This window comes from Clupea harengus, chromosome 3, assembly GCF_900700415.2.
Source record: "Clupea harengus chromosome 3, Ch_v2.0.2, whole genome shotgun sequence".
Lineage (NCBI taxonomy): Eukaryota > Metazoa > Chordata > Actinopteri > Clupeiformes > Clupeidae > Clupea > Clupea harengus.
This window is the reverse complement of record NC_045154.1, coordinates 19404917-19428215: the sequence shown is the minus strand read 5'-3', so window position 1 is coordinate 19428215 and position 23299 is coordinate 19404917. Positions and strand designations below refer to the sequence as shown.

Sequence of the window (23299 nt, the reverse complement as noted above, 5' to 3'; positions counted from 1 at the left end):
GTATGCCCTCTGGTGGACAGAATGCGAAACACAGGCCACCGAACTGGAGTTAGTGATTAATCCTTTAACCACGACTTTCGGGCAAGAGAAGAGCGAAGTTCGTCAGGTTTGTGTTTGAGAAACGTTAACTAAACATCTGATTAACATTTGAAGCAAGCTGTAGTAGGGAATGTAATAGCTAATTTTGTGCACGTCTTGGAGTTCCACTCGAAGACCATTCGTGTGCGGACAATCGGACGTTGCCTTTTTGATTCTGGAAAGTTTGTGGAAAGTGAAAAGGTAGGACGAGTGAGTTTAAGTTATTTCTTAAATTTCAGCGTAACAAAATCTCCGATTTCTTTAAAGTCTCAGGCTGACTTGTAGACAGATAGACTGTCATTCAAATTACGCACCTGTTTCAGCGGAGCACGTTTGGACAGTTCTTTTGATGAGGCACTACAGCCCTCCGTGGTAACAATAGGTACGTTACATGTTTGGCCTAATTCATCTGCTGAATACAAAGCAATGCATCTTCTGTTGAAATAGTCACATAAATAACGGAAAGCAAGAGTGTAGCAAGAGTGTACGGAAAACGGAGGGGCAACCGGTTAGTGGCTCCAGAGGATTAAAAAAACGAAAATGCCGAGCCAGCATGATTGTAGCCATAGTGACACAAAGGCCAACCTCTGTTACATTTATGTCCTTGATTGTCATGAAATAAGCTCTATCATATTGTTTCATATCAGTGTTCTGAAGGCCAGTCCCTGGATAAGACCAAAAGTGGAGTCCATCAGAAGAAAACAAGTATTTGCGCAAGTGGGCTCTTGGTGAGGAGATGCATTCTGTTACAAAATAAAGCAAACTCAACGACTCATGGCACAAAGGAAACCCGGTCCATGAGCCCAGCTGATCTGGGACTAATCTAGGCGCAGTGTCTGAAAAATGGATGTATTTGAAGGGATCCACAGGGTGCAGCTCTCCTCCTCTCCATCTCCTGTCACCCCATCTGGTCCAGGATATGAGTTGGTGGTGGCTGGCGGCTCGGGGATCGCCGTGTACTCCTCCTCTGTGTTTTTTGGCAAAATGGACACCCTGGATCAGCGAGCCCCGAAGTACAAGTCTACTGCAAAGGCAGCAGAGGAAAGATGTCCTGTTGGAAGGTAAAAAGAAGCCTGAAATGTTTTGTGTGTGTGTGTGTGTGTGTGTGTGTGTGTGTAACAGTACTCAACAGGTACAGAGGCCTACGTGTGTGTGGGTGTGTGTGTGTGTGTGTGTGTGTGTGTGGTGGAAGTGCCTTGTACTGTCTGTATCCTGATATTCTACTGACTGCAGTGATATGGGCTGTTATAGTTTCCCAAAGCCTGTGACCTATATTCTTGCTCTAGGCCTATATTCCTGCTCTAGGTCTATATTACTGCTTTGTTCGGCTCTCACTGGCTCTGAAAGATATTCATGACATTACCTGGTTGTACGGTAGTGAGCTTCATTAGTCCTGTAGGTAAGTTGCAGAAAACGGAAGAATTAACTGTTATGCTTATTGAGATCACAAACACATTTCAGTAAAAAGTAACAGTTTTGGTTTTTAAAACAGAAAAGGTCTGGACCTGCAGTGAAGTAATTGTAAAGGTAATGGAAAAGTAGAACATTCACCCAAGATTTCCCTAAATTCTTGTGTAATCTGGGTTCTGTTTAAAATGTTTGTTTACAATTTCTATAGCAATAAAACACCAAAGAAGAACAAAACACACAGGAATAGACTCTGTTAAGACCGGTGCTCTTTATCTCTTAAATATGCCTCCAGAATAACATCACCACCCGTTTGTTTTGAACTAAAAGCACTTTGCAGTCCACATGCAGTCTAATAAACATAACTGTGTCTCAAAGGCAGATCACATGACCAAGTCCACTCCTAGCAATTAAGGATGTAGCTTGTCTACACTGCTTTTCTAACCATCATTAGATGAGATGGCACTGTGTTTTTTCCAGACTGGGACAATTTCTTTAAATTGGTTCAAAATTGTCAGAACGCTGACAAATGTAATGCTGCAAACTCATAGTTAGCCTAACAATTCCATAGTTCCATACTGACCATGAGCTTGGAATTTAGACCTAGGTGAGGGAGATCACATTATCACTGAACAGCGTAAACTGCATTCATGTGACCAGGGTGAAAGACACTGGAAACTAATTTAACAAAGGAAGAGCTGTTAAGACCGAACAAAGTGAACTTTTCACAAGTGGGACACACACTCTAGGCTACTTTACTGCGGGGTTGAAGACCAAATTGGTCACGTGTTTCCTGGAGAGGTCGACTTTTTGGAACTCCTCGTCATGTGACTTGTGACAGATAGTCGTAGTCTTCGGCACAGATTGTTTTTTTTCTTTCAGACAGGAGGATGACTTCAAACAAGATCAGGCTGATCGGACAATAACGCGTTACCCGTTGACAAATAAGCAAATATAGGCTACTACAGACTTTTCTGCTTTTCGTTGCAAGCAGTATGCTGTCAGTGTCCATATGTGCACATACAGCGTAATTCATAGTGTCTGACCAAAGGTTGACATTCCAAACTGAGTTGAGGTTTGAGGAATATACTGGAGCAGGGCGTAAACGGATGTTTCCGTGGACACCGCGGGGAGAAGTTGTTAGTGTGGCCGACGTGTCTAAGGGTAAGGGCTGGGGTCTGCCAAGGGATATCGGCCAAACGGAGATCAAGTTTTCTGTGGGAGAATGGCCTATCTTGAAAGTTATGTAAACAGCTGCAGTTCGTCCTCTTTACATCAAACTTTGAAGACACTAAAGCACCCGGGCGTTGTAATGGGGCTACGTGCGTAGTTTGAGTTTACCCAATATATTCTGGGATTGAGTCTGCTGTTAGTATTCATTCTCATTCGTCCTCCTGCCTAACGTGCAGTGATACGGGACAGTGGCTAGTGCTAACTGCAGTGTCTTGTAACGCTTCGTCATCCACAAACGCGTATGGCTACATCTTCTCAATCATATTGTATTTTAGGCTAGTAGATCTGGATCCAGACCCGGGACCCAGTGCAGGAGGGGGACAGACTGCAGCGATGCCTCAGGGGGAGGAGGGCTCTCGTGATGGGGAACACTACAACGTGTCCCGTCTGCGGAGCTCATCTATAGAGATAAGGGAGAAAGGTGGCGAGTTTCTTCGGGAGCAGTTGGATGCCGCTCAGAAGGTGCTGTAATGTTTGCTATTATTACCGCCGTACACAGTCACTTCCTCGCTATGCACTCTCTCTTGTACACACATTAGTAACAAAACAAACACATATTTCCTTTCCCTTGCCTCTTTGAGCAGGAGTTGAAACTGAAGGGGGAGGAATGTGAACGTCTCTCGCATGTTCGGGAGCAGCTTGAGCTGGAGCTGGAAGAACTGACTGCCAGTCTTTTTGAGGTAGGCTAAGCAGAACTTGGTTTTGTTATGCGCTTCTAGACTGACATCTACTTCAAATGGTTAAAGACCACTTGTACCAAGATAAAGACATAAACAATCCCAGTTATTAAAGCAAATATGTTATGTACTCCTTATGAAACGATTCTGGACCAACTTACAAAGAAGTTAGTTTTTAAATGGAATTGGTTGACTGATGTGCTGTGTTATTGGAGCATGCCCTGAAGATGCCTCGACCTCTAGCAGCAGTGCCAGACTGCATAACTGTGCCGAAAACATGAGACAGCTTTGATGAACCTCACAGGGATCTGTCTGTCTTCATCTCCCCCCCACACCCGCCCTCTCCCTCTTTAGGAGGCCCATAAAATGGTGCGTGAAGCTAACGTGAAACAGGCAGCATCTGAAAAACAGCTGAAAGAGGCTCAGGGAAAGGTTTGTTTTTCGCTCTGTCTCTCACTTTCTTTCTTACTTTCTTCTCTAACTTTCTTCTTTTCCTTTCTTCATTCTATCCTTCCTTCTCATTTTCGTGCTTCTTTCTTCCTTTCGTTCTGTCTTGTTTGCTTTCTTTCTTTCTTTCTTTCTTTCTATCCATCTTTCTTTTTCTTCCTTAATTCTACATCTATTCTTCTGTGCTTTGTTTTTGTCAAGTTGGCATTTGACTATGCAATAGTCACACTAATTGATTGCAGAGATTACAAAGGCATTCTATGGTTTTGCACACAGATGAAAGTGTCTCCAGTATAACCCCCCCCACCTCTGTCTCTCTTGCCTCTGGCCAGATTGATGTCCTCCAGGCAGAGGTGACAGCCCTGAAGACCCTGGTGCTGACCTCCACCCCTTCCTCCCCCAACCGGCAACTGCACCCCCAGCTCCAGTCCCCGGGCACCAGGGGGGCACTGAGGGGGCACACCCGAAACAAGAGCACCAGTAGCGCTCTCACACTCCCCCACAGCCAGACTGAGCCCGGGCCCACGGACACACAGGCAGCTAACAAGGAGGACAAGGAGGTAGGAGATCATGGACACACACACACACAGGCGTGCACACACTCTGAAGGCCAACACACATGACGAGCGATGCAGCAGTGACCAATGACAGGAACTATTGATGTACTATCAATGTCACATCTATTGATGTGAATGGGGCACAACTCACACACACAGACACAGACACAAGCCAACTAAACCCGTATACATACTTAAGGTTAAGGTAGGATATGTTATATAGAGACAATATATTTTGGACAGGATGTAGAGGCAATGTTTACTTTACTGTGGGGTCCATCTGAATGATTTGATGTGGGTCATTGTTTGAAGAGGTAAACATGCGCAGGAAGCAACGTACTCTTCAGCTCAATGCCTGTCAGGAGTGTATGGTCATATGTAGTTCTATAGGCAAGTTCTACATCTTCCACCCACTTCAGAGTACAACTCAAGAGCTCTGACAACCTCCTTAGCCTCACTCGTACACTCACAGACAAACCACACAGAAAACACACTCGACCACATCTCGGCTCCGATGCTCTGGAGTGCATGCTAATCGTACCTCCAAGCCCTTGCCTGGGTGGGACATGCTCGACAGGCCTAACAACAGTATCCCTTTGTGCAGCGCTAACTCTGTTTCTCTGCTGACGCCCGTGAATGTGGAAATGCAATTTTACCCAATTCACTTCTGCCTTCTCTTGTTTTAACCCTTCAACAGGGAAGTTGTGAACATTCTAACAAAATAATTCGTTCGTCAACAATGTAAGATTCTAAGGTTCCATGTTCTATTCGATGGACTCGCATTGTAGAATGTTCATTCTACAACACTGTAAACACACCGGTGATAGGGTACCTGCTGAGGGGCTTTTAATGAATATAGACTCTGTACTACCCCTCTGATTCTCTTCTCCCCAGCCTCTTCTTCATACCCTTTCCTCTCTTTTTGCGTGTGATTTTTAACTTTCCCTTCCTCTCTTCCTCACTCCCCTGATCCTCCCAGCACTTTCTCTCTCTTTTTCTTCCCGCATCTCTTCTCCTCTGTTTCTGTCTTTTCTCTTTCTCTCTCAGTCTGCGGTTCCTGCTCTCCTTTCTCTGATTCTGTGTCTGGTCCCTGGCCAGTCGGTCCGCGTCACCTACGAGCCCTACTGGCCACGCCAGGGGGAGGTGCCAGGGGCTCACTGTCGCCAGGTAACCCCCTGCCACTCCAGTCCATTAGCCAATCATGTTTAAAGGGTATTGCTTGTTCGTGATGAAGGACTTCTATTGTGGAAAAAACTATGTAGATGTTTTCTCACGTACCTTTCTGCTGAAAGGACAATAGCCCAGGTGTGTGTTATTGGAGACTTTTTAGAGGGTGAGTTATGAAAGAGTGATAAATCATCTAAATTCTAATGGTCGGTTTTTTTTATGCTGAAAGGTGTGGATTTGTTCTGTGTAAGGGCCGAAACACACCAAACGCGTTTTTAAAAACGGGACGCTAGCAAATGCATTGTTTCCTATGGTACGGCGCGCCTTGCGTGTGTGCCTTTTCTCCGCCACGCGTTGCGTCTTTTTAGCGTTTTTTAGATGCGCTTAAAAGTTGAACGATTCTCAACTTTCCAGCGCAAGGTGTGGAGGCGCACCGCTCATCAATGTCACACTCGGCCCAGGCAGGTTGCGCACGCAGCTCCGCTTCCTAGGCGCCGGGTAAAACAGCCTGGTGCCCCCGCGGCTGTTTTGCCCGCCACACTTTGCCAAGACGTTTTTGAAGCGTCTGCCGTTTTAAAAACGCGCTTGGTGTGTTTCAGCCCTAAGAGAGTTCATGTCACTGTGGTCAAGTTTGTAGCAAGTGTCAGCATTGCTTTAACCCCGAATGCTGACATACTCACACACACACTCACACAGAGACCTTCCTTCATTTCTGGAGTCGTCAGTGATGTATACTGCTGACCTGTTGTCTTGCTGCCACTCTGTCTCTCCCCCATCTTCTCTTTCTTTTTCTTTCTTTCTTTCTTTCTTTCTTTCAGCCACTCTCTGTTAATGGTGCTCTTTCTGTGGTTCACTATGAGTTCAGATTTAAATCATGATTTGTGATGAGTTCAGTTCAAAAACTGACATCAACTGACTTTGTTGGCAACATAGATTCGATTTATAGGCATATGCTGGCATATGTTTCATCATGTCATCATCAACATCTCACTCTCTCTCTCTCCTCACACTCACACTCACACTCACACACACAGCTGGATTCGGTTCTGTTTGCTGAGTTCCTGTCCTGGAGAGAGGCCCCCAGTCTGAACCGCTCCTCTGCCTTCATGGGCCGGGTCTACAGAGAGGACATTGGACCCTGCCTCTCCTTTACCCGCACCGAGGTACACTTCTCTCTTCTGTCAGAGAGCACTGGGCTCAGTCTCAGTTTGAATATCGTCATGAAATACAAGTGTTCTCTCTTTCTTTCTTTTTCATTAAGTGGATTTATCAATAGTAATTGTAGTAGTAGTAGTGGATGAAAGTGGAGTTTAAAACTAGTTGCATGCCATTTGTCTTTCGTACTTTTGTCTTAGATTTGATTTCACTCTGTCTAGTTATCGCAGTCAGTCCAGGGTGCGGTGGAGAGTAACTCTCTGACCATTGAGCCGGCGGCCATGACTGCACTACCACTGGTGAAGGCTTCAGCCATTGAGTGTGGGGGACCCAAGTGAGTCAAAGTCAAGATACACACATACACACATGTGTTCATTTCACAATAAATCTCGTATAAAAATGTAATTATAGGAAATATTGAATTATAATAAGAATATATTTTTTTACAGTGATCTAATAGTTGTACATACAGACAAATTACTGTGCAGTGATTTACAGAGAGTTTAAAAAGCAGGAATGTTTAACACATGTTACTTGAAAGAATAACACCAAATTAAGATACATGAAGATACAAGATACATTTTCTGGGCTATAAAACAGGTAACTGTTGAGGGTCTCCTTCCCAAAGACTCAACAGCTCTGGTTGTATGTTGTCAGTTTGTGGAAAATACATTCTAGCTAGTGTTGCTGTAGTGCTACGGTCACAATGGCCCTTTGTAGTATCTTGCTGTAGTATCTTGCTGTAGTAGCCATTGTCTCCTACACCAATGAGTTGCATCCCACTGCTAGTTTGGTGCATGCCTGCAGTAGATATGTGCCAAGTGCTCAAAGCTAGTAATAGTAATTCTGACCTGGTTTTGCTCGACAGGTCAAATATCAAGTATTGCTTAGTAGAAATCCAAATCCAAAGCTCTTCGCTGGTGTTTGGCTCAAGTCTTATGATTTCTGTTTCTGCACCTCTTTCACATTGCTAGTAGTCTGTTTGATTCTGGTCATAACCAGGATTCCTCTTGTGTGGTCATGGAGAATATACATCCAGCATACTGTACACCTACTGTTTACTTTTGAGGGGAAAGTAATGATTCAAATAATTCAACTGTAATCACTCACGATGAAAACTGCATGGTGTCAGATTTTTTTACTGATTCATCTCTTCTGGACTTTACCCCAGTTGGTACAGCGGGAGTAAAACTAGTGAACATGACCCTAAAGAGGAGGACTGTGTTATAGTTACCCAAATAGTTTGACATTTCCTTTATTTGAATCATTAGAAAATCACTCTGCCCCCCCCCACATCACGCTTTTTAATCCCCGTCTGATTTGAAATTGTTTCTTCCAGTGGCTGGAGATGTGCTGTAGAAACGTAAGTGACGCAGGAGCCAATCATTTCCCTTCAGACCAACATTGACTAACACACTCCTTCACACACACACACACGATTTGCATACAGACTCTCCTGCTTGGTAGAGGAGCTTGAACAGCCGCGTAGTCCATTCATTAACATCTGTGTGGTTTCTTTGTGTGACCTGACCCTCGAACACTCACCTGGGGGCTATTCCAAGCATAGACATATATACCTGGTCCCACTCCAATATGGCGGCGACATAACTCGTCACGGCAACGGGCTGAAGCAGTCAAAAGCGCGTCTAGGTATATATGTCTATGATTCCAAGTATGTGGTTGAGTGACGAACCTGGGTAAATTAACTCAGAGTAAGGTGGTAAACCTCCTAAAAGAAGAGCCATATTGCTTTGTTTTGCTAGGAGAATGAAGCCACAGGGCTCTTCTATTAGGAGGTTTACCACTTACTGAGTTAACTTACCCAGGTTTGTCACAAAACCATGTACTTGGAATATCACCCAGGCCTGCAGTCTGTTCTGTTCTGGTGGGCAGGGTGGGGAGTCTGGCTGCTGTTCTGTGTGTTTTTTTTTTGGGACCGTCTCTTACTGCTCTTCAGCAGGCCTGGATTAACACCCTGCTCTTCTAAGCTGTTCTCTCGCTCTAACACACAACAGCAGTCAGGTGCTGTGTGTTGTTAACGTGCTGCACACATCCTCTGTGGAGAGGTTTCATCAGAGCTGAATTAAATGAGTGTTTGGTATGAGCATAAGTTCCGTACTGGATGTGCTCTGTTGGTTAATCGTGTTAAGATAACCAGATGTGTTGCTTGTGTTTGTTTGGCAACGCCTCAGCATGCTTCCCTAGTGTGACTCTGTGTGCGTGTGTGTGTGGCTCTGTGTGTGTCTGCGTGTACGTGTGTGTGTTCGTGTGTGTGTGTGAGTCTGTGTGTGCCTGTGTGTGCGTGTGTGTGCGTGTGTGTGTGTGTGTGTGTTTTGTGAGGGTGTGTCTCCCCCACTCTGGGTTGAGCTCAGAGAGAGGATCTGACTCTGAGTTGTTGTTTGGCTTTCCCTTCCTCTGGCAGGAAGTGTGCCCTGAGTGGCATGTCCCGCCCCTGCCGCCATCGCATCAAACTGGGTGACAAAGAGAGTTACTACTACATCTCCCCCTCCAGCCGGGCACGGGTGAGCTTCTGTGCCACACGCTCTCCATTTATTATTTTATCATCCCTTTTGTATTAGTTTAGATTAATTTTAGCCTTATGCTAAGTTCCATTTACAACAGCTGAATGTCTATCCTATATATTATATATTATAATATATATACCATATATATATATGTGTATATAAAAATATGTATGTTATTTATATATATATTAGTGCTGTCAGTTTAACGCGTTATTAACGGCGTTAACGCAAACCCATTTTAACGCTGTTCATTTTTTTATTGCGCGATTAACGCGATTTTTAAATATTTTTAAAAAAAAATTTTTTTAGATTAACGTTCTTTTTGGCCTCGCAAACTGTGTAGTAGGCTAACGTTACGGTTTGAGTGAGTGCGATACGGCGAAATGGATGATAAAAAGCTTCTGAATGGAAAGTTTACTTTTAAAAGTTGTGTTGAGCTTCACTGTTGTCTGAAAATGTCAGGCAGCTGGCTGAAAGCAAAGAAGTAGTAGGCTTACCTTTTATTGGTAACCTAACTGTTACGGTTCATTGTTTCTGAAATAAGAGGCCTGACTGCTATGTTCCCAGCAAACTTGAAAAAAAGAAAATTTTAAGCCATGGTTTAACTGCACTATAGGCTGAGTCCTTGTTTACCTGAAATGTGCACTTTATAATTGTATTTTGTACCGCCCTGTTTGGCAATGTTGGTTTTCAATAAAATAAAACATTTGCATAAAGCAAGCCAATCCACTTTTCCATGTTGATAAGGGCATTAAAATAAAAATAAAATGATGGAAAAAATAAATAAATGAAGGGACATTTAGAATAGATAAAAATTTGCGATTAATCGCGATTAATTTTGAGTTAACTATGACATAAATGCGATTAATCGCGATTAAATATTTGAATCGTTTGACAGCACTAATATATATATATATACAGTATATAATATATATATATATATATATATATATGTTATCAGTCATCATTTATGTACGTATTTATTACATTCATGTGGTGTGTGACTGTCTCCAACATGAGATTAATGCTTATGCTTATATCCTCAGATCACTGCAGTGTGTAATTTTTTCACCTACATAAGGTACATCCAACAAGGCTTAGTGAGGCAAGAGGGTAAGTTTCAAATGTAAAATATACATTTGAGCAATTAATAATATAATCTAAATATGGCAATAAAATGGCCAGAATGTAATGTAAAAAGTTAATATAAATGATATTGTTATTATTATTATTATTATATTATTATATCTTATTTTCTCTCTGTAGTGGAGCAGATGTTTTGGGAAGTAATGCGCCTGCGGAGGGAGATGACCGTGGCAAAACTGGGCTTCTTTGTCAACGATGAGAGCTAGGAAACGGCGGAAGTCAACATCTGAGCACTATCAACACACACACACACACACACACACACACACACACACACACACACACACACACAGCAATGGGCTATGAGCAATATTGTTGATCTCCAGTGTCTTCTTTCATTGTCATTATGTGACAGTACACACACACACACAGAGCAATGGGCTGTGAGCAATATTGTTCTTTCATTGTCATTATGTGACAATACACACACACACACAGAGTGATGTGTGGACTGTGAGCTATGACTTAGATGACAGAATCACAAGTTGCCAAACTGAGGATTATGACCCAGCAGTGAGCACTCCTGTTCAGTGCGCTCAGACGATTGATTCAACAGAGACGTCAGTGTCATGACTCGCCCATCTAGCCAAGATAAATCTGAAAGACGCTTCATGTGAGACTTTTCACTGAAAGGCATCTAGAGGATAAGAGAGATAAAGATGGGAACAGGGACGCTGAGATCGCGTTTATTTTTTATTTCTCACAGAACCCCAATTATGATGATTTATTTCCCCCCCTTAGTAATCGGGGGTTTAGCCGTGTGAAATGTTTGCATATGTATAATTACACAGTAGTGAAGTGTATTCATGTCTGGAGTCAGTAACACAGAATATGTCTTCATCCACCTCCAAGCAGGCCAAGTGTTACTGCAGTGAACTTCTAGGTCAAAGGTCAAAGCCATAGCGTCACTGAGATCATCTCAGGCAGGGTGGATTGTCTGCAGGCGTTACTAACACAGACCCACACTCCTTATACAAGTGCACTCAGTCAGAATGAGGCGGCTGCTGCCTCACACACTCCTTATACAAGTGCACTCAGTCTGAATGAGGCGGCTCCTGCCTCACACACTCCTCCAAAGTGACCTGTACACTCCTCTACGTCCCATGGTGTTGGGCCTTGATAGCTCTTTGACGGCTGCTACAGGCTTGATAACCACGCTCTGTAGTTTGAAGAGTGTTGTGTTCAGTGTCTAGAAGTTAGATAGATACATAGATAGATAAACTTAATACAAGTTGATCTATCTAAGTTAAGTTGGCACCACTCTGAAGTTCCCTCTCTTTTCAAGCTCCACATAGGTTTCACCTGAGTACTAAATTGGTGCAGAGAACTCCCCATTGAGAACTAACACAGCAGATAACGGTTCCCTGTTTTGCACAAGATTATTCCCATGTTATGTTTAAGATCATTCAAGGTTGTTTTTGTGACTCACAGATCCCCCATGAGCTGTACATGGTGTCCTACAATGATGTAGATTAAGATGTATCTCAGTGTGACCTCCTTGTGTTGTTTTTTTTATTGAACTGTTCATATTTAGTTTCATAAATCTGTACTGCTAAATGTCTTTGTTTATGATCTGAATGGATAACTTGCCTTGTCTTTCACATTGCCATGTCTTCCAGAGCCACACTATACCAATGCTTGCCTTCCTGCCTGCCTGGCAGTGGTTAGAAGATTAGCTTTATATATGAACTGTGTTGTACACAGGTACTATAGCACAGCTTCATTCAGCACAGCCTGTAGACACTCCAGAATGTTAATGTATAAATATAGAAGCCATGATCGGTCCCAGGGACTGTTGCTTTTGCTCGGATATACAGCCATATTTGTGTGTACGGGTCTGTGCCCTTATGATGTTTTAGTTCCACACCCCCCTCTCTCTAAACAGGGTGTGAGTGGAGAGGACACTTGCATGATTGAACATCTGTATGTCTGCATTAGAAACACTTTTTCTGCACCCTATATGCTTTCAAGACTCCCGCATTGTAACTGCTCTGTCTGTGCCTGTGCAGCCTATGGGTTGCCTTCTGTGATACTGAAATGAATTTGTTCAAGTGCACTATTAACATGCCACTCTGGACGTTCAGGTCAATAAACACAACATAACACCAGCAGAGAAGAGTGTCTTGAGGACTAAATTGCATACAAGTAATCAAGTATTTGACGTTGATGTGAATATGCTCTGTGTTTATATGTCCTCCTTCATTCATACGCTTCCTGAAGCTCTTTCACCGTGTTCTAAAGGGACAATGGATGTTCTTCTTATTGTGATGAAGGCTGACAGACTGAATGTGCTGCCTCTTTGCTAAAGGCTGAAATGACACAGCCAGGAAGTCTGGCCACACCCTTAGCTGCAAAGCTGGTTTCAGATGAGAGAAAAACACACACAGATCAAACTTACCAGAGGGTCAGGCTTACACACACAATGTCTGCCTTACACTCACACACACAACTTCTGCCTTACACACACACACACACACACACACAACTTCTGCCTTACACACACACACACACGCACACAACTTCTGCCTTTTGGAATGTGAAGCCAGTGTGCCCTGGAATGGAATGACCCCAGGACACAAAGCACAGTGAACCGATGAATGCTGGGAGGTCTGTATGCTTCCGAATGGGACTGAAGCTTGATTTATATTGACAGGAGCTGGAAGAACCAAGGGAAGCTCAAAGGAAACCTGACTTTAAGCTATTTCTGAGATGTCATGGGACTTGATGTCTAAAGCTACCTGACAGCTGAGAGAGTCATTTTATATCTTGCTGTTAAGTCTTGCAGAACGTTGCCACCATATGCCTACCTAGAGTGTGTCAATGCAGTGTGCAGTACATTCAAATAAATAGAAAACATTTTCTGGGTCAATAATGTAAAAATAAATAGGCATATTTATTTCAAACAGGTTTTAGGTTTTCCTATAGGTCCAGTAAATCTTATGGAAAAAGTTAAATTTGAGTCAATACATACTTGAGTGTTCTTGAGAGAATTTGTACAGACAAATAATGTAATGATATCAACAAAAATAATTCACAGCCTTAAATGATCATCAACCATGAATGGGCAGTTAGTATGGCAGGAAAGAAGCACACACTGATGTGTCCATTGGTTGGAACAGCCAGAGCCAGAGCATTATCTCTTCCTCTGACAGCAGCGGCTCCTCTGCAGGAGCTCGATTTTCATGGGGAAAAACCTGGAACAGCAAACGTGTCAGAGCGTGTTAGACGGGCAGCTGTTCTCTGGGATCACAGTGAAACTCAAATCAGCAAGCCAAGTGTGAAACCTGTCGTGCGTTATTGTCACCTGGTTTCCATGATCACAACACAACCTAAACAACACCACCTTTCTGTTGTTAAAATGTAGTGACGTGTGTGTGTGTGTGCTTTGTCACTGCCGCTGTTCTTGTTTGTGTGGGGACATTCTGTAGCTGGGATGGGTCACAGACCAGACTAACCTCCTGTAACACACCAGTATGAGCAGCATCACAGCCACTCCACCCACCACCACCCCGACTGCCGCCGCCACTGAAGACGCAGATGGAGATGCAAGGGCAGGCTCTGCCAACAGGCACAGGAGACGGGTACAGAATGTTTATCGACAAGCAGTCATGCCACGCAATGGAATGAAAGTACCTGCAGCCGTAGGTTTAGATCTTCCGTGATATTTTATGGTGGAACTGGTCATACGTGTATGCACGTGATTTACTTAGATACAGTTGATACAGACCCAGTAGGTTGGCCAAGCTAATGCCTTTAACACACATTATGTCCATATTCACTATGTGGCATTCTGACAGTATGACTGCTAAGTGAGCATAGGTGCAGGAGTCATGCTGATTACCTGCGCAGGTAAAAGAGCCAGGTGTGTTGTGGCACTCTGTGTTCTGGGGACAGACTGAGGGACTAAACGCACACTCGTCCACGTCTGAGGGGAAGACAATTAGAGGATTCAGCCTCGCGTTTTCATTTACTTTCTCTACCAAGTTACCTCGCAAAATACAAGGGATGAACCTGAGAGGGATTTTGACAGTTTGATACAACCCAACTGAAAGGACAATATCGGCATGTTTCCAAGAGCAACAGAACAGGGTTGAAATTATACCATATGACAAAAGAGAGTTAATATTGTGATATAAAATGAGACAATTTTTCTCTACCAGTAACTAAACATCTTTGTCCTGCAGCAAAGTATAGTACAAACTCTCCTCACGACCCTGTAGTGCATTACCTTGGCAGGTAGGGGGCGCTGGTGTCCACTGCTGGGTGTGTGTGTCACACCTGATTTGGGAGGGGCCAACAAGGATGAAGCCGACGGGACACTGGTACAGCACGGTGTTGTCACAGAGCTGCCAGTAACCGGGGTGGACACGGGGGATGAAGCCGCACAAGGGATCTGACAGAGAAGAAGAAGAAAAGTATAGATTTTGTTGGTTAGTATTGTCTTTTTTTGTGGACTAATTCAAATGAACATCATGTCTTATGATGACCTTCTCGCATCCATTTCTTTCACTGAATGTGATAAAATCAATGTCCTTCAATGAATACATTTCCATGGATTTTTTGTCATTTTCAGTCAAACTCAAGTGACCTGTGTCGGGCTCTCTCCACGCGCTGAGGTTGAGCTGGGGTATGAGGGGGTGGGCACAGGGCAGCAGGTCCTCTGTGTGGAGCGTGCGTGTAAACGGGTCTGGCGGCACCAGCCGGATGTGTGTGTTGTCGCAGATGATGCGGGAGAGGGAGACCCCGTGCAGCGCCGTCCGCTGGGCCCCGCTGAACATCCCCTCTCTCTGCCACCAGAACCTGACGAAGGAGCAGGAGGGCAGGGCTCAACATGAAGGCAGGGGCTCAACAAGAGCAGCTTCTTTGCTTGTCTGAGTATTTATTTAAGTGTCTACTTTTTATTATTATACTATAAAATATTATACTATTTATTTGCAGTTGTTTTTATTTGCCATTGTCTGTTTGTTTGTTTGTTTGTTCGTTCGTTGATTCATTTATCCATCCATCCATCCATCCATCCATCCATCCATCCATTCATCCATTCATTCATTCATTCATTCATTCACTCATTCATTCACCATAAAATAATTCTTACAGGTCCATATTTGCTGCAGTATTAATAACAATGTGAAAAAGATGAACAAGTATCAAACAGCTCATCAGTCCCTGTCTCAGAAGTGACCTGAAGTGTAAGACTGAATTTAATGGAGAAAAAGTTGATCCCAAAAGGGTGAATAAATGTCAGGGCCTTATCTAACACCAAGACAGTAGACTGAAGCAGAGAGAACAGGGTGTGTGCAGAGAGAACACAGTGTGTGCAGGTCCACAGCAGAGAGAACACAGTGTGTGCAGGTCCACCAATCCAACCCAAACAGTGCCCAGTGTGTGCTTGTGTGAGGTCAAAGGTGAGAGCTGTGTCTGACTCTACCTGTCTCCGTCTCTGAGATCCCTGAACTGTTTGGCCAGCAGACACGCCAGGAGGGGCCCCACGCGGCCCCCGGGCAGGGGAGGCTCCGAGATGGCCCCCACCCACACGTCCATGTTCTGGGGGGTGCCGTACAGAGCCAGCAGTTTCTGAGCCAGGGTCGGATTACCCATGATGCCTGCCAGCTCAGACTCAGAGCCGGGGTCAGACAGGCCACAGAGCCTCCTCCACGCGCTGTAGCCTGGGCGCAGAGAGGAGGAGGGGGGCAGAGAACGCGATGAAAGGTCATATGGTCACAAGGTAATTAAAAGAGAATAATGAATGCATCCGCTACGTCAGGAAGGCAGACGTCAGCACATAATCTACGTCAGGAAAGTAGACGTCAGCACATAATCTACGTCAGTAAAGTAAGTAGTAGAAAAGTATGTAAGTAAAGTAAGAAAATGTGACTCTGAGTGAGTGACTCTGTGTGTGTGTGTGTGTAAGTGTGTGTGTGTGTGTGTGTGTGTATGTACGGTGATGTGTATGTGCATATACATATACATGTGTATGTGCGTGTATGTGTGTATGCCTGTGTGTATTTGTGGGTGTGTGTCTGAGTGTGTGTGGGGGTGTGGGTGTGTATGTGTGGGTGTGGGTATGGGTGCGTGTGTGTGTCTGTGTGTGTGTGTGTGTGCGTGTGCGTGTGTGTGTGTGGGGGGGGGGTGTGTGGGTATGGGTCTGTGTGTGTTTCTGTGTGTGTGTGTGTGTGGGTGTTAATCTGCATAAAGCTTCGTACCAGGTAGGCCGTGGTCTCTGCCCCTCTGCAGGTTGAGGGCCCCCAGGTCGAAGGGAAGCCCTCCCTGAGCCTGGAAGAGCCTCTCTGTCAGCTCCTCCACCATCATCTGATCTGAGACCTGCAGCTTTGCCGGGGACAGCAGCAAACCTCGCAACACGGGGTCAATGCCTCCTGAGAAACAGAAAGAGAGAGAGAGAGAGAGAGAGAGAGAGAGAGAGAGAGAGAGAGAGAGAGAGAGGATGAGAGACAGAGAGGATGAGAGAGAGAGGATGAGAGAGAGAGAGAGAGAGAGAGGATGAGAGAGAGAGAGGATGAGAGAGATAGGGAGAGAGAGAGAGAGGATGAGAAAGAGGTACAGTGCGTATGGTCAGCACTGAAGGAATCCTAAAAATATTGTATAAAAAGGTCTAACAGACTAAAGTACACTCACCACTATGGACATGTAGACAACAGCAGACCACAAAATAATCAATGTAAAGCCGTCTGAACAGGTTAGGATAGACATTAAACTCTATTAAAGTAATCCCCATGGCTAAATAGTCGTAAATGTGTGTGATTTTACAGTGACAATGTGTTCAGTAAAGTTAAAGTAAGTGGTAATAAGAGCCTGTCTGTCTCACCCTCGTGGATGACCCTCCAGGAGGCGAAGAGGGAGTGGTGGAGGGGCAGCGTGGGGTGCCGGGGGCTGGGCCGGTACCCTGGGCCGAGCCGGGGAACCACCGGCTGCACCGTCACGTGGGCGAAGCGGAACGCCGCGGCCGCAAAGACGTTAGCAATGCTGGGGTCGACCTGGGGTACGTAGCCCTCGTACGCAGGGATCAGCTCAGAGGTGACCTCCTCCCCCAACACACGGGGTAAATAGTGCTCCCATGTCAGAATCTGTGGGGGGGGCAAGCAAGAATTAAAGTAGAATTCAAAGTTCTTTTCAAATAAAACTGAATTTAATTTAATTGAATGAGCATACAAGAGAGAGAGAGAGAAGGAGGGCGTGAGAGGAAACGAGAGAGATGAACAGAGAGACGGAGGAGAAAGCGATCAGTCAGCGTATTTGGAGAACTGACTCACAGGGCAATGTCACTGCAGTCTCGGTTTCAATCCTGTGCACTGGGAGGGTAGGTACACTGATTTAACTGGCTTATAGGCTGACTCTCTCTGTCAGGGTCATACACCTTTGTAGGTTTGTAGCCTTTAACCACACAGCACTCAGCACTTACACGACACGCCTCTTTTCCAGTTTATATTCAAAACACCAAAACCTTACGCTAACATTATCACCTCACCCACTCTTGCAACTTGCTGGGCTGACAGAACAGAAAATCTACAACTTCAGACTTTATACCCCAGGGCAGTAGAGTGAGGTATAGTCTGCCAGCAGCAGGCTAATGGTTTGGGACTGTTATTCTCAGATGCCATTATCATAAGCACACGCCCTTGTGCCCTTGGCAGGCAGGGGCCTGCTTGCAGCACCACTGGTTTTCAATTATGTCTGGACATCATCAACAACACTGACCTCCTGAACTAGACGACTTATGAGACAGAAGGGCTCAAACATACTTCAAACTCTGAGGCCTTACACACACTCTAGCAACTAAAACTAAGTAGACAGTCTAATAGTCCATCAGCACCAGATACATGTTGTGGGACTTTGATTCTATTATTATTGACAAAACAGAAAACTTCAAGGTATCTTTTCGATTTTACATTTAGTTATTTAGCAGACGCTCTTGTCCAAAGCGACGTACAAGGGAGAGAACAGTCAAGCTAAGAGCAATAAAAAACCTGGTGTAACAATAAATACTACTTTACATTTACATCTACGACTGCAATATATCCCAGTGAAAATGTAGATGTCTGAATAGTCTGATAGTGCTGGGCTAATACTCTGCTACTTTGATTATCAGACGTCAGGCCCTTCATTGGTATTTTGGTGGAAAGGGTGCTGTCTACGCTGAGGACCGCGTCTCCATCACCTGGTGGACGGCCCCCATGATCTTGCGGGCCTCCTGGTAGAGTGTGTCTGGGGCCCAGTGGGGGTTGAGCTGCTTCAGCTCGCGGGCCAGACGGTTGTGCTCCCGTAAGAACAGCGCGTGCAGGGCGATCATGCCCAGGTGCTCATTCGCCCGCGAGTCGCCTACAACACACACACATGCACAAACACACACGCACAAACACACATGCACAAACACACACCACACACACACCACACACACACACACACACACACACACACACTCACCCACAGACACACAGAGAGAGAAAAGCACACACACACACACACACACACACGCACAACCACACACACACACACACACACACTCACCCACAGACACACAGAGAGAGAAAAACACACACACACACACACACACACACACACACACACACACACACACACACACACAGACACAGACACAGACACAGACACAGACACACACAGACACACACACACACACACACACACACACACACAGTCGTATGGGCTGGTGTGTAGTAGGGGTGTAGTAGGGGTGCTGCTGTTCAGTGTTTTCGTGCACAATTATGTAAGAATCTGTTCTCCATTTGTACATTAACATTTTTTATATTAATTTCTTTTCAGAAATTATGAAACATTATGAAACATTAGAATCATTAAGAAACATTATGAAACATTAGAAAACATTATGAAACATTATGAAACATTAAGAAACATTAGAAACATTAAGAAACATTAGAAACATTTAGAAACATTATGAAACATTAGAAACATTATGTTTAATCATTTAGCAGAAGCTCTATTTGCTGTTCTGTGACACAATGAGAGTTTATATTTGATCAATGCTTCTGCTGTCTCCGATCTGAACTTCTGTAACCTCTGTAAATGTCAACAGAATCTCATCTTAATTGCTAATTAAAAGTGATTTGTGTGTATCAGTATGTGTGTGAACAGTCTGACCTTACCTGCCTGGAAACAGGAGGTCATGTTCTCCTGGCCTGGCGGCGTCTCTGCCTCCGTGGCGTTACGCCCAGTGCGAGGGCCACAGGGGTCCAGGTGAGCCTGCTTCCTGGGCAGGAAGGGCATTAAGGCGAGCCCCTGGTCTGATTGATGGGGGTTGAGGGCCAGTAGGCCGAGAGGGGAGGACAGGTTTCGGAGGTCAGCGGCTGATTGGTCGGAGCTACCGTACACCATGCTGGCGTCGACGAATGAGGTGATGCCATTCAGCTGCTCTCTGTGGCGGCTTGATGGCAAAGCCCCAGCCCCAACGCAGCTGGGAGCCGAACGGAAGAATGGCATGCAGCTCTGGATCCCGGTGCGGGGGTCGGAGAGAGGGATCTGAACGGGAGAGAAAGAGAGGGGATGGAGAGAATAGATAGACTTGAGTTAACATGTAGATGCATGAGTCTGAGTGAATGTATGTATGTGGATCTAAGTGTATGGAGAGAGAGAGAGAGAGGGATGGAGAGAATAGATAGACTTCAGTTTACATGTAGATACCTGAGTCTGAGTGAATGTGTATGTATGTGGATCTAAGTGAATGGAGCGAGAGAGATAGATCTAGATCACCACAGTATGTTTATATAAGTTTGTGTGTGTGTGTGTGTGAATGTATTTGGCTGTGTATGTGCCCCTGTATGCCTCCTACCTGTATGGGAAAGCAGGGAGCCATGATTGTGAGTGTGTGTGAGTGTGTGTGAGTGTGTGCGTGTGTAGCTGTGTGAGTCCCCATATCTCACCCACCTCTATGGGAAAGCATGGCGAGTCTCGGCTGCAGGTCCTGCTGCAGTCCTCACCTGTCCTGAAGGCGGCCGTGCTGGGGGTCTGCGGGGTCAGAGCCAGGTCGTGGTCGATCCACTGACCCCACTCCACCAGCAGGTGAGACAGGGATGAGTCCATGGAGATGTTCTCATTGTGGGTGTACAGCACGCTATGAGACACACAGCGCACCTCCACACACAGCCATACAGTTCAGCCATTAGCATTAGCACACACATTAGCACTGTTTCAAGGTATCTTGAGTGAGTGAGTGAGTGAGTGATTGAGAGAGAGAGAGTGACAGAGAGAGAGAGAGAGACAGAGAGAGTGAGTGAGTGTGAGAGAGAGAGAGTGTGAGAGTGAGTGTGAGAGGAGAGAGAGAGAGAGAGAGAGAGAGAGAGAGAGAGAGAGAGAGAGATAATGTCATTGTACCAGTTCTGGCGTGGATTATGGAACAGAAATGAGAAATGAGTAAAAGTACAATATTGGTCCTGAATGTCAGACAGTATAGTGGGTGATGAGAGGACCTACGGGGGGCAAGGTGTAGTTGTGGTAGATGCGCTCGGGGTCCCAGCCTCTGGGGGCTCCGTGGGTGTCCTCATACTCGGGGGGGAGCCAGCGCTTGTAAGGGGTGTTGGCAGCCCCCCATAAAGGGTATTGTCTAGGTGAGTATGCAATACAAGAAACAAAACCAGTGCCCGTGGAGACAAGAATTAACACCAACCAAATACTGTACTCTTCAGAGAGAAAGCCATTCATTAATTTTGATAATGAATTTGATGAAGTTATTTTATACTGAAGTGAACCTGTTCACATCATAGTTAAATAACATCGTTTTTTTTTTTACATATAGAATTGTGTGTGTGTGTGTGTTTTACCTGTTATTACACTGTCCTGTGAATGAGCGATAACGGTCAGACAGACAGTCAGTCTCACATAGGGGTCTCTGCATCTCTGAGGAGCAGCCTGAAGCCTGCATGAGTGTCTCAAAATCTTGTGCACTTAACAGCTCTAAAACACACACACACACACACACACACACACACACACACACACACACACACACACACACACAGAATTGTTAGTGGCTACAGTACGGGTGAGGTTGGGATTGGCCATGGTGTGTGTGTGTGTGTGTGTGTATATGTGAGTGTGAGTGTGTGTGTGTGTGTTAGTGGCTACAGTACGGGTGAGGTTGGGCTTGCCCATGGTGTGTGTGTGTGTGTGTGTGTGTGTGTGTGTGTGTTAATGGTTACAGTACCGGTGAGGTTGGGCTTGGCCATGGTGTGTGTGTGTGTGTGTGTGTGTGTGTGTGTGTGTGTGTGTGTCTTAGTGGTTACAGTACCGGTGAGGTTGGGCATGGCCATGGTGTGTGTGTGTGTGTGTGTGTGTGTGTGTGTGTGTGTGTGTGTGTGTGTGTGTGTGTGTCTTAGTGGTTACAGTACCGGTGAGGTTGGGCATGGCCATGGTGTGTGTGTAGACCATTTCCCTGATGAGCTCCACGGTGTTGTCCAGCACCTCCGCTGCCCTGATGTGAGCTCTGGTCTGGGGCCCCGTCTGCTTGAACTGGGCCAGTAGGTCGCTGGGCTTCAGGGAGCCCTCCGACAGGGACATTTTCACTCTGAGGGGGCAGAGATAGAGAGAGAGAGAAAGAGAGGGAGAGAGAGAGAGAGAGAGAGAGTGTGTGTGTGTGTGTGAGAGAGAGAGAGGGAGAGAGAGAGATATAAAGAGAAAGAGAGAGAGAAAGAGTCACAACATTATACACCATCACCAGATATACTGTATATATTCCTGGCAATAAAGCAAGCTCAGTTAAATCTAAGAGAGAGAAAATTGTGTGTTTGTGTGTGTGTGTGTGTGTGGCTTTCTTAGTGTGTGTGTGTGAAGGACCAATTAACACAAATAGAGACAAGGAAAAGGAATCACAAGCAACTGAACGCCATTAGGTATAAGTAATGGGACTGCAATCCCAATGTAAAGCAGAAATAACAAAATAACTTTGACACCAATCGACTGCTGGGGCCAGCATGACCAGTATTCACAGAAAAGAACATGAACTGGCTGGATGTTGGCTGAGGCCCATCATAGCCACGTACCTGTCATTTGTGTGTGTGTAAGCAGCTCTGGTCAGCTCAACCGCTTGCTTGAGAGCCTCTTGTACGAATGCTGAACCCAGATAGACCACTTCTGCAGAGAACATACACACAAACACACAACATACACACAAACACACAACATACACAAAAACACACATCATACACAACATACAAACAAAAGCATTTCTTCATCAGAGAAAGAAAATCTGCGTTCTTCATGTGGTGGTAGGAAGACGTTGCTCAAAATGCCATAGGAAAGGGGAATGCCAAGTTAACATACAATAGCCTTCAGAGACATTCAGTTATGATTACTACAGATAACAATGTAGTATACTCATATAAACACACACACACACGACACGTCTGCAGTATGTCAATCCTAAAACATGATATAAAAGGTTTAACAGACTAAAGTACATTGTCAACTTTAGTATACAAAAGACTGCATTGTATGGTCCAGAAGGGAAGTGGAGGTGAGTGAGAATAATCTAGGTACGGTACTTCTACTGAATTTAACAGAATTGAATTTCAGCACCATCACAATACTATTAACCTTGTGAATGTCTATGACCAACACATCATAAAACACCACCACCTCCTGCTTTTGTGTTTAACAGATCAAATGATGAGGTATTTACCTGTGGTGTTGTGTGATGGAGTAGGCATCTGGTGGGGTGATGATAGCTTCAGACACACTACCAGAGTTAGAGGGAAAAGGGTCACCTGAAACCAAAGGATTGTGGGGGAAACACAAGATGAAAGCACTTATGAAAGCTGCATGAAAGCACTTAAGACCTCTGACTACCCAAAACAGTGAGATCATAAATAGACAATTAGAAAGTAATTCATTAATTAAAACTTACTATATATAACTAATACAT

General features: G+C 44.9%; 2 protein-coding genes across 7 annotated transcripts; one reads left to right on the top strand and one right to left on the bottom strand.

The window, feature by feature from the left end:
* Window positions 1-149: 149 nt before the first annotated feature.
* Window positions 150-12503, top strand: rab3il1 (RAB3A interacting protein (rabin3)-like 1). Of its 6 annotated transcripts, XM_031564871.2 has the most exons (14): window positions 150-279; window positions 402-460; window positions 726-1139; window positions 2994-3180; window positions 3303-3398; window positions 3750-3827; window positions 4175-4402; window positions 5447-5566; window positions 6601-6729; window positions 6943-7055; window positions 8061-8084; window positions 9144-9243; window positions 10293-10359; window positions 10513-12503. In XM_031564871.2, exons 3-14 carry the CDS (start codon window positions 922-924, stop codon window positions 10596-10598), a joined length of 1446 nt encoding a protein of 481 aa, XP_031420731.1. In that variant the 5' UTR covers window positions 150-279; window positions 402-460; window positions 726-921; the 3' UTR covers window positions 10599-12503. The 6 variants fall into 6 exon arrangements, with proteins under 6 accessions (XP_031420731.1, XP_031420732.1, XP_031420735.1 ...); XM_031564872.2 differs by lacking the exon at window positions 402-460; XM_031564875.2 differs by lacking the exons at window positions 150-279; window positions 5447-5566 and having other exon boundaries at window positions 373-460.
* A 1022-nt stretch (window positions 12504-13525) lies between these two features.
* Window positions 13526-21936, bottom strand: epx (eosinophil peroxidase). The gene is made up of 15 exons (XM_042707428.1): window positions 21763-21936; window positions 21201-21295; window positions 20854-20983; window positions 20755-20759; window positions 20308-20494; window positions 19530-19902; window positions 18566-18726; window positions 17216-17474; window positions 16596-16766; window positions 15821-16058; window positions 14981-15192; window positions 14621-14785; window positions 14234-14317; window positions 13848-13950; window positions 13526-13586 (listed from the first exon to the last, which is right to left on the bottom strand). Exons 1-15 carry the CDS (start codon window positions 21934-21936, stop codon window positions 13526-13528), a joined length of 2418 nt encoding a protein of 805 aa, XP_042563362.1.
* Window positions 21937-23299: the final 1363 nt, after the last annotated feature.

Bases quoted from the DNA above. Each gene is read 5' to 3' on its own strand.
- rab3il1 (XM_031564872.2), top strand. From the start codon at position 922: ATGGATGTATTTGAAGGGATCCACAGGGTGCAGCTCTCCTCCTCTCCA. The intron at 5,567-6,600 runs GTAACCCCCTGC...TCACACACACAG, and splicing joins CAGGGGCTCACTGTCGCCAG to CTGGATTCGGTTCTGTTTGC. The intron at 6,730-6,942 runs GTACACTTCTCT...CACTCTGTCTAG, and splicing joins TCTCCTTTACCCGCACCGAG to TTATCGCAGTCAGTCCAGGG.
- epx (XM_042707428.1), bottom strand. From the start codon at position 21,936: ATGTCCCTGTCGGAGGGCTCCCTGAAGCCCAGCGACCTACTGGCCCAG. The intron at 20,984-21,200 runs GTAAAACACACA...ATACTCACCTAG, and splicing joins ACAGGACAGTGTAATAACAG to ACAATACCCTTTATGGGGGG. The intron at 18,727-19,529 runs GTAAGGTCAGAC...TGTGTGTTGTAG, and splicing joins GACCTCCTGTTTCCAGGCAG to GCGACTCGCGGGCGAATGAG.